This window comes from Macadamia integrifolia, chromosome 2 (genome assembly GCF_013358625.1).
Source record: "Macadamia integrifolia cultivar HAES 741 chromosome 2, SCU_Mint_v3, whole genome shotgun sequence".
NCBI classification, from domain to species: domain Eukaryota; kingdom Viridiplantae; phylum Streptophyta; class Magnoliopsida; order Proteales; family Proteaceae; genus Macadamia; species Macadamia integrifolia.
This window is the reverse complement of record NC_056558.1, coordinates 23,062,135-23,078,058: the sequence shown is the minus strand read 5'-3', so window position 1 is coordinate 23,078,058 and position 15,924 is coordinate 23,062,135. Positions and strand designations below refer to the sequence as shown.

The 15,924-nt window shown below is 39.3% G+C and overlaps 1 protein-coding gene and 1 long non-coding RNA gene across 2 annotated transcripts; both read right to left on the bottom strand.

The window, feature by feature from the left end:
• Positions 1–2,596: 2,596 nt before the first annotated feature.
• LOC122059131 lies at positions 2,597–6,210 on the bottom strand. Its single transcript, XR_006133993.1, has 4 exons — positions 6,103–6,210; positions 5,859–5,954; positions 5,359–5,432; positions 2,597–2,907 (listed from the first exon to the last, which is right to left on the bottom strand). It is a non-coding gene; the product is annotated as an uncharacterized LOC122059131 (long non-coding RNA).
• Positions 6,211–11,619: 5,409 nt separating this feature from the next.
• LOC122064568 lies at positions 11,620–15,439 on the bottom strand. The gene is made up of 4 exons (XM_042628286.1): positions 14,912–15,439; positions 14,535–14,807; positions 12,042–12,627; positions 11,620–11,678 (listed from the first exon to the last, which is right to left on the bottom strand). The coding sequence occupies exons 1-4, from the start codon at positions 15,437–15,439 to the stop codon at positions 11,620–11,622; spliced, it is 1,446 nt and encodes a 481-aa protein (XP_042484220.1).
• Between the last annotated feature and the right edge of the window lie 485 nt (positions 15,440–15,924).

The following is a 15,924-nucleotide window of genomic DNA, read 5'->3' as shown; positions in this document are numbered from 1 at the left end:
CATCACTTTGCATCGCATGTGTTTACTTAGTGATTTCCATCACTTCAATCCTTCTTATTTGTACATTAAATCACATGGTAAAGTTAGGTATCCAGGTTTGGTATTGGGTTTGATGCTTTGAAATAAGCTAGCTTAGATCACATTTCCTATAGTTCTCTGCCATATGCTATCATAGCTTATCATGTTCATTGCTTATGCATTGGCTCCTTATTTTATACTATGTGCTTATCTCTTTTCTTTGTATTTTCAAGATGCCACCCCGAAAAGGCAAGGAACCTACAAATCCATCAAGTAAGAGGAAGGCTTTTAAGGCCAAGAAGAAAGTGGTGGGGCCTAGTTCTTCAGCTCCATCTCCGCCTAGAGAAAGGGAGGAGCCTAAAGACTTGACCAACTACGATGAGATGGTCTTCTACAGCTTGAGGGCCACATCTTCATGGGATACCTTCGCTCACTACTTGTGATGCTGGAGAAATAGGTGGTGGTGGAGCATTTTACTTGCATTTTCCTTTTAGAGAGATTTACTGCCCTAGGTTGGGAGTCTATCCTAAATGGTGATCGGCCTTTCTACAAGGACTTGGTACTGAAGTTTTATGTAACCTTGAGGCCACAGAGGAGGGTGGAGAGTTTACCATAGTCAGCATGGTGAAGGGTGTGGAGATCACCCTGACTGTAGATCGGTTGGCAGAGATCATGGGTATTTCCTCAGAGGGCATCTACTACTATAGTCCTCCTAAGACTAGAGGTATAGGTCCATTGATTAGCCGGGACATGCAAGAGCGCATATACAAGGTAATCAGTGGCACACGAGTGAGGCTTGCATCTGAAACAGACTTTTCTCCTGAGGGCAGAGTATTTGCTAGGTTAGTGCAGTTCAACCAGGCTCCTAGGAGTGGTCACAGGAATCAAGTGGATTTTATGTTGACCTACCTGGTTGCCTACTTGCTGTTTGCTCTAGAGGGCAATGTACCCCGACTATTCCTACCCTACTTTATGTTGAGGTCTATGCACCACCATGCAGCGCATCCGGATGATGTAAATCTACACTATGGTAGAGCTCTCACTCTAGTCTTCAAGAATTTTGTGGTTGACATATCTAGGGAGGTGGGAAAGATCCTATGGGACAAGTTCACTCAGAGGAACTTGAAGAAGATGAATCTACATGCGCTAATGGTAAAGCCACAAGTAGAAGATGAGCAGAGGGAGGAGAATGCAAAGCACGAGGAGGATATGCCCATGGATGAGGACGAGGATGTTGGAGATGACGGGGATTATTTCCCTTACCAGGAGGAGGGTCCCCAGGGGATACATGAACATGAGGACATTAGAGAAGAGGAGGTTTTGGAGGAGGTGCCACTGGATACTAGGGCAATAGATCCAGCCTTCCATGGAGCTGGTGGTTCCTGATCAGCCAGAGCCAGTGGTCTAGATATCTCTAGTACTTCTGACACACAACCCTCGGCTCCCCCACCTACCGGAGAGGCACCTGTCCTACAGGACATACTATTTGAGTTGAGGGCCTTGAGAAAGGGTTAGGCTAAGCTTGGGGTCAGCTTGGAGAGAGTGCAGTCAGGGAGTAGGAGCTCCTCAAGACAGTGGGTGAGAACAATGGAAGAGAGCTCCAGATGTGGAGACAATTCGGAGAGATGGAGTCCAGGTTTCATCGACTCACCTAGGATATGTACCACTCCACTAGGGTGATCTCTGCTAATGTCCGACACATACAAAAGAGGGTGGTGTGCCTCCATGATCAATTTTCTCATTGGGACATGCGTCTCAGCATCGACTCTAGGGTCCACATAAGTGAGCCCTACGATGTTTCTTGTGATGACTCGGACTAGTATGATTGACGCTGATGACCTATCACCCTCTTCTAACGTTTACTTGTCATTCCTATTTTGACTTTATCTTTATCTGACAGTCTTAGCTAGCGGGTTTTATGGTTTACTTCCTTGTTTTTCTTGTGTGATCGGACTAGTATGACTTAAGCAATGATGGCATCTGCCATCCATTTTGTAATTTATTTCCATTTGTGTACTTAAAGTTTCAATTATGATTATGGTAGTACTTATGAATTTCTGAATGATTTGCTTCATTTTAGAACTGCGTGGTTTGGTGGTGGTAGTGTCAGTCACCATATGTTATTATAATATTATGTTTTTCATTTATCAGGTTTTGTGTTTGAAAATTTTTGATTTTTACACTTTATGCCATTATGCTACCAAAATTTCATTAAAATTTCCGCTGCCAAGTAAATTCACTTATTATAAATTCAAAACTTATTAACAGAATTCATCTTATCAATGCATGCATGCCATGAAATGAAAGAGTTACAAATTTTACATTTAATTAAGGCTTTTTAACTTTTCATAAGGCTTTATCTTCACCCACCCCAGACCTATTATAGTTTCTATGGGGTCTAACCAGTATATTGTAAGTAGGTAGAGCATCGCGCTCTAATACCACCGTTGTCACACCCCATTCTCACAGAACCAAGCTGGTGACCGAGTTAACTCTAGTTAACTTACAAACCTATCAGGATCAACAATGCAGTAACCACTATACAACATACATCTACTAAACTAAGATAAGTCCTATATTTTCAATGGAAGACCTTTTCATAATAATTTCAATAATTGTTCCCCAAATACTTGATACCCAAATTGAGTTATGTTATATACATATGGGCTCGAATGCATGATATATACACAAAAATATAACAATTTAAGCATCAAGTCATCAAAAGGGTACATCAAAAGAATAAAAAAGAATCAATCTGGAGTCACTGTTGCCATGCAGCACAATCCTCACATGTGCAATTAGCACCATACTCGAACTCATCAGGGACCTTCCAGTCCTCAAAGGGAAACTCTACAGTGGGACCTGGCTCTTGATCTTCAGGTGGGTAACCTGCAAAATCACCTAAAAAGATTTTTACATGTGGGATGAGCTCACTAGCCTAATAAGTGGAAAGGAAGACCACATAAGCAATCACAATACAAATGAGCCTATATGTATAAAGTTCATTTTAATCCTATTCACCTAAACAACATTACTAGGTCATGGGCTATGTGTTACTCACAACCATAGTGCGCATATACCCCAGGTATGAGCCGCGAACCCCATCCCGCGATATGCCTGTAGGGTTGTCGGAGAAGGCCCACCATTGGTACTAGAATTTAAATGCAAGCTGATTCCCAGTAATTTAAATGACAGAAAGTAAATGGGTGACTCCACTTGAAAAAAAAGTAGTACGATCGACCCTCTGAATATACTGCTGGGGTTATCGACTGTCCTAGTGATCAGCAGTGCGTACTTCTAACTGCTATAGGAGTTTGACAACCGCAACCCGATGCTTTCCCCTAATTGTAACCCAACATGTAGACCCCTGTTGGGAAGGATCATAACACAAAGAGGTATATCAATCCTAGTCGCATACCTCTATATGAGATAGTATGATTACACGATGGCACCGTGTCCCATTCCATGAGCCACCATGGACTCGTTTCCAAGCCAGCTACGGCATCTAATTTAGCATGCACATCATGTCCAAATGAGATTCCTCCATCACATACATGATGAGCATATTTATTGTGAAATCTAAGTAGTAAAGCATGCATTTTTACATATTTAGAATGGAGCTACCTTAGGTTTTACTCTCTTTTTGTAGGTTTTGTATTTTAAAGGCCTTAAGCAATATCGGGCGTCATATCTCTCCAACAACAACTACCTAGTGTAGTTGGTGAGCTATGTTATGTAAAATTCCCTTGCTCACTAGGAGGTCTCAAGTTTGAATCTCATGGTTGTCTTTTTTTTGGAGAATTATGTTGAATATTTCCTATTTTTCACTCACTTAAAGCACTAAGCCCATGGAGGGGATTTCCACATTAAATTAGAAGATTGTCCAAATCTTCAAAGTAAGGAAAATCATGGGAGGGGTTTCTTGCACAAGAAGAGAAAAAAAAAAAAAGGAAAGAAAAAAAAGGGAGAAATAAATATTCTCCAAATCTTCTCTCTCCTCCTCCTTAGCACTTTTGGTCTCAAAAGATCTCACCTACCAATTGTGGGTTTCCCCCTTTTACCCTACCTCCCCATTCCTTATAAATACAACTCATGTAAGAGGAGGGGGGACACTTCATTCTTCTCCTAGGTTTTTTTTTTTAGTTGCTCTCTCTCTCTCTCTCTCTCTCTCTCTCTCTCTCTAGTTTTAGTTCTTCTTTAATTTTACTTTAATCACTTTTGTAATAGCTTTTTATTTCATATAATGCAAGCACTCTTTTATTTTTATTCAGCCTTTTATGTTTATGATTTATGCAATTGAGTTGTAATTTTTAAGTTATAGTTCTAGGCTTAGATAGGTGACAAGATCACGAGCTGTGGAGCATCTTTTTTTTTTTTTCAAGATTTGTTTTCTCCAAGTCTAGAAATTCTAGATTTGGTTCATTCCAGATCTAGTTTTTAGGGTTGGCAGTATCTCAAATCACCCAAGCTCTTAAGTTCAAGCATTGATTCAGGTAGGTAGGCTTCTTCAATAGTCTTCTCTCCTCCCTCTCATTCCTTCTTCTGACTACCCTTTTTTTTTTTTTCTTAATTTAGGATTTTAATTTCAGTCATTACATTATTGCTTTCCCTTTCCCCCAAGATTCATGGCTAGTGTATGTGCTGGCTTTGCCCCTCATAGTCATAGAACCATCATTTTATTGTTTTTATTTTAATTGCCTCCCTTTCCCTAAACCAAGTAGAGTAACCCATGTAAGAATGACTCTCTGGTCAAGTAGGGAAGCTCATATTATGATGCATCCCTCAGGCTAAGTAGAGAAACCTACTTGTGAGCCTCTCTCTAGCATTATCCCCTTTCTTTTACTTTATTTTTATTTCAGCAATTTTTTCCTTCATTGCTTTTTAATTGCATGGGTTGTTTATTTTTAGTTATTTATTTATTTAATTTTAATTGCATGGCTTGTGTATTTAAATTCTTAGATGACGAATGGTTAGGACGTTATTTTAGATACATATGTTTAGGATGGTAGTTAAAATTAGATCACAACCATTAATTGGTTCACTTTCACATTATTAAAAGAAGCCAAAAATAAAGTGGCTGCTCTCCCTATGTTTGACCCGTAGCTACACTGATCCGTACACTTGTGGTTATATTTTAAATCCTAACAATACATCAAGATGAAATGAATATTCAAACATAAAACAAAGTATAGCATATTATGTAAATGCACATACAATGCGTGATATGGCATATGTGATGTCTAGTCTACACACAAGTGATATGATGACATGACTAGACTAACACATGTTAAGTGATGCATAAACACTCCAGAATTAAATCAAATTCCACTCCCCACTTACTTGTCTAAGTACACGGTGCTTGCACCCGGTACGTAGGAAATCCGATGTGTGGGTATGCGTATAACAAGTGTAACCTATCATAAACGTAATGATTTATCATTTCACTATCTTAGGATCAAACTCATCATGATTGAACATTTAAATCAGGTTTAGAATCATAAATGGGGGTTGTCCATCTAATTTGGGCCCATTCTGGATTTCTAGCATGGCAAGTGGGTCTAAGACTATGACAGGCGGGTCTGAGACCCACCGGTTTCATACCTACCGGTTAGGCCAGAGAGTCAACACTGAGTTCTGGGCACACAGGTGGGTCTGAGACCCGCCGGTGTTACTTCCCCCAGTCAGAAAATGGGAATTTTGCCATCATCTTCCCATCTTGTCTCCGGCTTGGGGAACTTGTTTGGGGTCAATCCGGTGATGCCAATCCCTCATCTAAGGTCCACTCATACATCCATAACCTAGATCTATGATCAAATCAAAACAAAAAGGGGGATTCTTACCTCTTTTCTCAAAAACACTAATGAAACCCCAATTTCACTCCTTTAGCTCAAGAACTCTCAAAAACTCTAGATCTTTACCAACACTCCTTCCAAATCCTTCAAAATCATTGTGCACACCTTCCATTAGACCTTAGATTCGATTACCCAAGTAGGATTAACAAGATTTAAGTGGATTTTTCCCCAAAAATCAAAAGAAGGTTTAAGAAAGGGGTTGTCCTAAGAATCCTTAGAATATGCACAATACCTATCTCAAATTGAAGATCTCAGCCAGCTGATCATCATTCTGGCCTCAAAATGCCAAGATCCGGCTCCGATGAAGCTCTATGGTCGATTCCCTTCTTCTTCCTTTTCCTTTATTCTTTCTCTCTCTTCTTTACTTTCTCCTTTTTATACCTGGGCCCTCAAAATATCTTTTAGTCATAGGTGGGTGTATCTCAGGAGGGTGTATCTCAGGTGGGTATATCTCAGGTGGGTATATCTCAAGTGGGTATCTCAGGTGGGTATATCTCAGGTGGGTATCTTAGCCCCCCCAATGTCATACCTTCCAGTCAGCCCAATTGTTAGTGTTCCACTTGGGCTTCAATGGGAATAAACTCCCACACATAATTAAATTATGTAGGCTGAGAAAAATACTAGTACATACCTTTACTCATTGTACATGGCCTCGTGGTGTGTGTAAGTGCAAGGCTTGGGTGCACATATTACACTTGGTACCCACTCGGTCATGTCGGGCCAACCCGAGTTCAAGGTCACTCTTGCTACTGTGTTCCATATGGTACTTACATCAATTCTCTCTTGTTTAGCCCTCGTACAATCAAACCAAGTCAACATGGATAATTAGACCTGGTTTAGAAAGTAGGGTATCACAGTGGGGCCCACAATAGAAAATGCCAAATCTAGGCATTCTGTTACCCGAATCGACAAGCCAGTTGGCCGTAGGGTATCCCACCGGTTGCCTTATTTTTTGGCCCCTCAATAGCCCAATCCGCTGCCTTGATTAGTACACTCATTGTGGAACCATGTCCACACCTCTAGGCCACTTTTCCCTTTCTGCTTGACCTTATAATCTATCAATTTCTCCGTAAGCTGTTGTAGACATGGGGTTCAACATATATAGTCCAATATCCTTCCTGTCAGTCAGGTGCTATTAATGAGGGTTAGTTGTTTCAAAATTTAGGTTGTTATATATGGCCCACAAAAAAGATAAACCTAATTTCCTGCATTCTGTCACCCAAATGGATTGGCTGATTTGTACCTAAGTGGCCTGCCTGATGTCTCACTTGTGATCCAGTAGTTGCCCTTCTTCTTGAGCTTACAAGTCCAGTTAATGTGGGACTGGTCCCACCTCTCTTCTGACCGCTTGTACTCCTTCTCAGGGCCTATAAGTCAGCCCAATTCTCTCTTGCTTCTGTACATCATGGTTCCATTGTAGGGCAACCCTCAACCTACTATTAGTTGTACCCTTGGGCTTAGCTGCTTCAAATTTTAGGGTGTACAATTCCCCCCTTCCGTACAAAAATTCTGTCCTCGAAATTGTTGAAGTTGGCCAGGATCGAGGAATGGTTCCTCACACTAGTAGTATCAGCTTGTAGGTGATACCTGAAATAAGCTAGAGAGGGGGTGAATAGGTTATACTAGTGGAATTTTAATTCTTTTTGAGATTAGCCCAAATGTGATTGCAAATAAAAAAATACGGGATGAAAGTAAATGATTCACAATCACACAACACAAGAATTTATAGTGGTTCGACTCAATCGAGTCTAGTCCAACCCCTACAAGAATCCTCTTGTAAGGTATTCTATTAGTTCTCCCTTTCAGTACAATAAGTAGGGTAGAAAAACCTTTACAATCTTTGCAGGATAAGAGAATCTGTACAAATCTCATTTATAGGTAGTGAAGCACCTTTACAATCCCCTTTCACGGTAGAGAGGCACCAAAGCTCTTTTAAGGATAAGAGGATCCTTACACAGCCCTAAGTACAGTCTAGGAAGATGTACAATAGTAAATGAGAGAGTGGAATAAGAGGGTTACCTCCGGTGTGGTGCAATGAATGAGTATGAGATGTATGAATGCACCTGATAAGTCTTCTCTTTGTACTTGACTTGTATAGTGAGAATATGTAGAAGACTTTATGAAGACTTGAGCTTTTTCTTCTTGAAAAGTGAGAACCAAATTGCTCAAGTGATGTAGATTGCTTTTGACTCTTAAAGCTCTTTTGAATGCTCTCTAATGCTTAGGAATAGTTTCTTGTTCATTAAGAACATCTTAGGTATTTATAGGAGAGATTAAGAGAGCATTTTAGGCAGGAAATCAGGACATAACGATCATATATCGGCCTTGCTGGTTGACCTAGTCATTTTCTCAGTCGACCACCATATGATTGAGCCAGTACTGGTCGACCAGGGGTCTGGGCCAGTCGACCACCCTTGAGAGGGGCAGTTTTTCCAGACTAAATAGTCATCAGTAAATTGACCATAGCTTAATGGTCCAACCTCAGATTGACCTGAAACTAGTTGCATTAAAATTGTGACTCGATTTCCTATAACTTTTGTGAAGCATTCAACTCTTGATACTAACATTTTAAATACCCAAAATGCCCTTGATTCAACTTCAAGTGTTTCTCGTAGAAAACACAAGTCTTGGTATTCTATCATGTTCACCTCCACCTATGGTCAATCTAACGTGATGAAATGCAATGTATGAGTGCATGCACAATATAATTCAATATGGTACAAGTTACATGACATGGACAACTCTATCCTAGAGGTCTTCGTCTTGTCTTGATACTGGAATCTTCATCTTGGTGCTCCCACTCTTAATACTTCATCTTCATGTATTGTTATTGGAGTTCTTGACTTGACGTCTCCAAGTAGCTTTGAGTCTTCTTCTTCTTGCTAAATCACACTTAGTAGAATGTTAAGATTACGGGTTTGTTTGTTATTACCAAAACACAAATAGGAGTGTGGGCATTTCCCCAACAATCTCCCCCTTTTTGGTGATGACAAACAAACACAGAAATGATAGTAATAATATTAAAAAAATCTAAAATGCAGAATAGTCACATGTCATTTCAGTACATACAAGGAAATAAATAGCAGTAGTATTTCTCCCCCTTTTGTCAACAGCAAAAAGGTGAGGGGAAGTCATGTGAAATTGATAAAAATAAAGTATGATCCCCCTGAATATGTGCCAGGGATATAAAAGAAAAAATAATTAAAGTAGCACATGTCAGAGCAAATAAAATAAACATCTAAACCATAAAGTCATTGTGCCACATAGTATTTCCACACATAAGTTTCAGCATGATAGATAATTTAAAAACAGAGTTTTAAATATATAACAGTAACAAAAAGTGTCAATAAAAGAGAGAGAGGTCAGCTAGTCTTCTTCATCCTCCTCATCCTCCTCATCCTCATCTTCTTCTTCATCTTCAACATCCACCACATCTTCAGCTTCAATTCCCTTCGTAAGAAGCTTCAGGATTGCATTTTTCTTCTTTTCTATCTTGTCCAGTTTAGCTATGAGCTGGGTTCCAAGTTCTTCAAGATAAGCAACAATTGCAAAAGTAGAGGAGGTTCCACTTTCCTGTCCAGTAGTATGCTGAGATGGTGCAGCAGTGTTACTTGAAATAGTTGTCTTTGAAGGAAGGAGTTTCATCTTCCGAACAGTAGAAAGATTGATTTCTAGAGAGATGGGTTCAGTTGTCTCCCCAGAGAAGTCTACACAGAAGTAGTCCAAGATTTGACAAACAAGGCGACCATATGGAAGATTTCCTTGCTGAAGCTTATCCCCATACTTCACCATGTACATCAATATAATGTAAGGAAGATGGACATGCTCAGATTTACAAACACAGTAAGTGAGGTAAGCATGGAATGGGGGAACTACATCACGATGACCTCCTTTGGGTAGGATATTGTAAGAAATTATCAGATTGACAATCCTTCCAAAATTGGTGAGGTCCTTTGCCTTGATTCTATGGGTGTTACCATAATTTTTCACTATACTAAAGTATACAGTGTCTAAATTCATGAATTGTTCAATGTAGGTCTTGTGGGTGTAGAATTTCAAAGGTCCATCACAAGAGATGTTGAGAATCTCACCTAAGGTAAGGATATCTAACTCTATCGGAGTTCCTTTGACATAGGAATGAGCAAGGGGGGATTCCTCTTCACCATTCACAAAGAGATTGTAGTAGAATATTCTCACCAAGTGGGGATAGCAAGGATTCTCTAGTTTGAGAATATTTCCCCAGCCTAAGGCATCAAAATGGTCTTTGATGGAAAACCTGGTAAGAGATTCAATATTGATGTTCCTTCCTTGTTCAACTTGGCGAGGAGCAAACATCCCCCAACACTCTTTAGCATCTAGAGAGCAAAACCATTTGTCTCCAATAGAAGAGGCTGATGTCTTCCTTTTCCCTTCATTTGCCATGGAATTCGTTGCTTTGGTAGGGTGTAGAGAGGCAATGGAGAAAGGTTTGAGAAAATGGAAGAAAAACCAGAGATTCTTTGAGAGGAAAGGTAAGATCTTGTGGATCTAGTGTTTTGGATGGAGGTTTAGAGAAGGTTTCTCAAGAGGAGAAATCGTAAAAGGATCTTAGGGATTTTGGGTTTAAAAGAAATGAAAAAAGAAACTCAAAAGTCAAGTTTTAAAGAGCCCAGATCACATTTTTCATGGAACCGATCGATCGGTGGTCAGGGGTGGTCGACTGGGTTCTAGTTCTAGAAGGGGCGGTCGATCAAAAATTTGAGGCAGTTGACCGAGGAAGGCTGCTATGAAGGGTAGTCGATCGGTTATGCCCAGAAATGCCATAAATAAAAATGAAATTTTTGCAAGGGGATTTTGGGCAAAATGGTCTAAGGGTTGGATGTGGGATTTGAACATAGATTAAATTATCTTTTAAGCTACCCGAAAGGGTTACAAATCTTGAGCTGTTTTCTTAAAGAGCAAAACCTTTCTTCACCCAAAGGTTTTGTGAATATATCTGCAATTTGCTTTTTAGTCTCAATGTATTCAAAAGAGACATCACTGTTCTGAATAGTGTCTCATAGGAAGTGATGTCGAATGTCAATGTGCTTTTCCCTTGAGTGCAAAATGGGGTTTTTACTCAAGTTAATGGCACTGGTATTATTGCACATGATTGGATATGAGTCGAACTTCACTCCAAGGTCAAGAAGGGTTTGTTTCATTCAAAGGATTTGGGCACAACACCAGCCAGCCGTGACATATTCGGCTTCAATGGTGGATAAAGTAATGGAGTTTTGTTTCTTACTGAACCAAGAGACAAGGCATGGTAATTTTTCTGTAAATATGGCAGCCTGCAAAGTCAATATTTGAGAAACTGACTAAGTCAAAAGGTTGGTTTTTGGGGTACCACAACCAAACATCACAAGTGCTTTTCAAATATTTAAAATTCTTTTCACAATAGTGAGGTGTGATTTCTTAGGATCGGCTTGAAACCAAGCATATGCACATACACTGTACATGATGTCAGGTCTACTTGTCATTAAATATAGAAGGCTCTCAATCATGCCTCTATATCTAGTAACATCCTCAAAAATGCCATCTTCATCCTTGGTTAGTTTCAAGGATGAGATCATCGGAGTGTCTGAAGACTTTTGACTGTTAATGTCAAATTTCTTTAGCAGCTCCTTGGTGTACTTACTTTGGTTTATAAAAATCCCATTATCAGTCTGTTTTATTTGAAGACCAAGGAAGAAATTTAATTCTCCCATCATACTCATTTCAAATTCATTGCTCATCTTGCTACTGAATCAATACACATTCTCTTGTTGGTTGAGCCAAAGATGATATCATCTACATAAATTTGAACAATAAGTATGTCATTCTTCAAGTTCTTCACGAACAGGGTAGTGGCAATCCTCCTCCTTGAGAAGCCACTTTCTATCAAGAAAGTACTCAATCTCTCATACCAAGCTCTAGGAGCTTGTTTGAGGCCATACAGGGCTTTCTCAAGTCTATAGACGTGGTTTGGAAACTTAGGGTCTTCAAAACCAGGGGGTTGAGCTACCTAGACCTCTTCTTGAATATATCCATTCAAGAAGGCACTTTTGACATCCATTTGATACAGTTTGAAGTTCTTATGGCATGCAAAAGCTAGTAGCATCCTTATGAATTCTAGTCTAGCAATAGGGGCATAGGTTTCATCATAGTCAATACCTTCTTGTTGGTTATACCCTTTTGCAACCAATCTGGCCTTGTTCCTTACAATGTTACCATCTTCATCCAGTTTGTTCCGAAAGACCCACTTGGCACCAATGATGGTTTGGTGGTCAAGTTTTGGGACAAGTTCCCAAACCTTGCTTTGTTTGAACTGGTGAAGCTCTTCTTGCATGGCACCAATCCAGTCACTATCTCTCAATGCTTCTTCTATGTTTTTAGGTTCAATCTTGGAGATAAATGTAGTGTGATTGCATATCTCACGAGATGTAGATCGCGTCTGAATTCCTTGATCCAGATCACCTATTATAGCATCTAAGGGATGGACCCTATGAGGAATGATGTCCCTAGGTAAGGTTTCTACTTTTTCAATAGTAGTTTCTTTTTCCTTAGATTCATCAAGAGAAACATTATCTACTTTATTCTTTAACTCATCAAGAACAACATGATCATCATCATTAGCAGAATCATGCAAAAGAGTAGGTAAAGACTCATCAAATCTAACATTCATGGATTTCTCAACCATTAGAGATCTTTTGTTAAAGACTATATGCTCTACTGTTGAGAGAATATCCCAAGAATATTCCTTCATCAGATGTAGCATCAAACTTTCCATGTTGGTCTTTAGTGTTTAGGATGAAACACTTACAACCAAACACTCTAAAGTAGTCTACCTTAGGTAGCTTGCCAAAGTAAAGCTGATAGGGAGTTTCGGAAAGTAAGGGTCTTAGAATCACTCTATCAAGCACATAACAAGTTGTATTAACAGCTTTGGCCCACAATGATTTAGGTAAGGAGTACTCATTGAGCATGGTCGTAGCCGTTTCTTGTAGTGATCTATTTTTCCTTTCAACAACCCCATTAGATTGAGCCATCCTAGGAGCGGAGAAGTTATGATCAATGCCATACTTATTGCAATATGCATCAAATTGATGAATATTGTCAAATTCTCCTCCATGATTACTCCTAATAGAGATTACTGAATAGCCCTTTTGGTTTTGTAATCTTTTGCACAAAGTTGCAAACTCCTCAAAGGCATCATTTTTATTTTTTTAGAAATATAGCCCAAGAAAATCTAGAGTAGTAATCTACTATAACAAATGTGTAAGACGTACCACTTAAACTAGAAATGTTTATGGGTCCAAAAAAATCCAAGTGGAGGAGTTCCAAAGGTCTAGAAGAAGAGACAATATTTTTGGCCTTATGGAAAACCTTGGTTTGTTTGCCCTTCTGACATTCATCACAGAAATGACCTTTGCCATATTTGATCATAGGAAGATTTCAAACAAGATCCTTGGAAGCAATGGTTTGGATTACCTTGACATTTACATGTCCAAGCCTTCTATGCCATAATGAGGATTCACTATAGTTCGAAACCAAACATACATTCAAGGCACTTGTTCCCTCTAGCATACAAACATAAATGTTATACTTCCTAGATCCCTTTAGTATGAGATCATTGTTAGCATCTTTAATATAGCAGTGAGAAACATCAAAATCTAACTTATAACCGATGCCACACATTTGGCTTACACTAAGTAGGTTATAATTTATATTTTTCACATAATAGACATTGGAGATAGAGGTACCTCCAAGCTTGATCTTCCCAATTCCAGTGATCTTCCCTTTGCTGTCATCTCCAAATGAGACCTATCCTCTGTCGTAGTCTTGTAGGCTTGAAAACAAGTTTTTGTTGGATGTCATGTGTTTGGAGCATCCGCTGTCGATTACCAATTCAACTTCTATTTTGTTCTTCAAGCATACCTACAACAGAAGTTTAGTTGTACATTGGTCCCCATAATCTCAAGGGTCCATCATTGTTAGTGTCAAATGTCCCTATTGGGACCCAAGTGGTCTTATACCTTTTAGGTCTCTGATTTTGAGATGGTCTAGGGTTCCTTTGAGTCCTTTGTGGTTCATATGAACCATATGACCTTTGAGGCGTATAGGACCTTTGAGGTCTATAGGATCTTTGAGGTGTCTAGGTCCTTTGGGATTGGTAGTTCCCATGAGGTCTATAAGACTCTTTAGGGTAGGTTCTATAGGCTTGGGTTTGCCTATGATTCCTTTCAATAGAATACTCCCTTTGAGGGTGAGATCTTCTATATCTAGGCATCGGTCTAGACTCCTTTTGAGGCTGATATTGCCTTCTTTGAGGTGTGTAGTAGTAGGCGTGGTTGACCTTGGTTGTCGGTTTCTCATTTTGAAAATTTTTGGTCTTTTTCTCGGTTTTACATTCATTTGTTGAATGCCCTATTTTCTTGCAAAAGCTACACTTAACATAGGATGTGGATGCTTGATTTCTTTCATCCTTCCTTGGATTCTCTTTTTGTTTTTCTTTTCTTTTTGATGGGTTTTGTTCATAACCCAGTCCTTCCTTTTCAGTAGACCTTTCCTTTGAGATCCAAGTAAGATATCAAGGTTCTTTTGACCTTGAGTGAAAGTACAAAGGGTAGAGTTTAACTTTGAGTTTTCTTCCTCAAGTTCACTCACCTTTGTGGTCAAGGCATCCACTCTTTTGTTAAGAGTGTCCTTTTCTAGGTTTGGTTTATCATTTTCTAATTTGAGACTTTCTTCATACAATTCCTCGAAGGCTTCTTGAAGTTCTCCTCTTGTATAGCTTTCTAGGGGTTCAGTTTCAATTGGCTGATTTACCTCTTGTTCTTCATTTCCAAGAGCCATCAAAGCAAGGTTGGTGACTTCGTCCTCGGAGTCGCTCTTTTCTTCTTCATCACTTGAATCCCAAGTAGCCGCATAGGCCTTCTTCTTTGATTTGTGAGGGCATTCAGTTATGAAGTGTCCATGTTTTCTACAATCAAAACAAACGACATCTTGAGTTGAAGTTTCCTTAGATTTGTATTTGGACTTACCTTTTTCTCCATAGGACTTGTCACCATGGGACTTGTTCTTGTAAGGAAATTTCCCTTCTTCTTGAGGAATTTTTTGAACTTTCTTGTAATGAGGGAGATTTCCTTCTCTAAGTTGAAGTCCTCATCATCATCATCGCTTACTTCTTCAGTGTTTTGAGATGACTTCAGTGCGATACTCTTTGTTTTGATTTCAGAAGTTTCCTTGTTGGCTTGCAGCTCCACTTCATGAGTTTGCAAAGAACCCAATAAGTAGTCTAGAGATATCTTGGTTAGGTCCTTTGCTTCCTCAATTGCTATCTTCTTTGGTCTCCAGTTGTTTGGTAAGGATCTCAGGATTTTCCTTACTTTCTCAGCATTTGTGTAGGTCCTACCTAGGACCTTTAGACTATTTACAATATTTGTAAAGCGGGTAAACATATCAGTAATAGTCTCATTCTCATACATGGTAAAAGTTTCATAACGAGAAACTAGTTTATCTACTTTTCTTTCTTTGACTTCTTCTGTGCCTTCGTGTGTAACTATGAGCATGTTCCCAATTTCTTCCGCTGACTCACAAGCAATGACTTGGTTTAACTCCTCTTCATTGAGAGCACATTGAAGGAAAGTAATCGCCTTGAAGTTGTATTGGATGAGTGTCACATCGTCGGCAGTCTACTCTTTTTCATCTTTTAGAACTTTCTTGCCTTCAACTTCTTTGGTAATTTCGTATGGTCCTTCTTCTATTGCTCTCCACACAAAGATATTATGTCCACACATGAAGTTCATAAACCGACACTTTCAGAAAAAAAAAAATTCTCCATTAAAGTAAGGGGGTCTCGGCATTTATGCCTTCCGGTGGTCCTTGGAATGTGGCCATGGTCTTTGACTCACTATTAAGACAAAAGTTAGTCTTAGAAAATTGAGCTCCCGCTCTAATACCAATTGAAATAACCTAGAGGAGGGGTGAATATGTTATACTAGAAGAATTTTAATTCTTTTCGAGATAAGCCCAAATGTGATTGCAAATAAAAAAA

Excerpts from the sequence above, each read along its gene's own strand:
- LOC122064568 (XM_042628286.1), bottom strand. The coding sequence starts at position 15,439 with ATGCTCATAGTTACACACGAAGGCACAGAAGAAGTCAAAGAAAGAAAA. Across the intron at positions 14,808-14,911 it reads CAAGTCCTATGGAGAAAAAG|AAGAAGGCCTATGCGGCTAC; the intron begins GTAAGTCCAAAT and ends CACAAATCAAAG. Across the intron at positions 11,679-12,041 it reads AGGGTATAACCAACAAGAAG|ATGATATCATCTTTGGCTCA; the intron begins GTATTGACTATG and ends AAATTTATGTAG.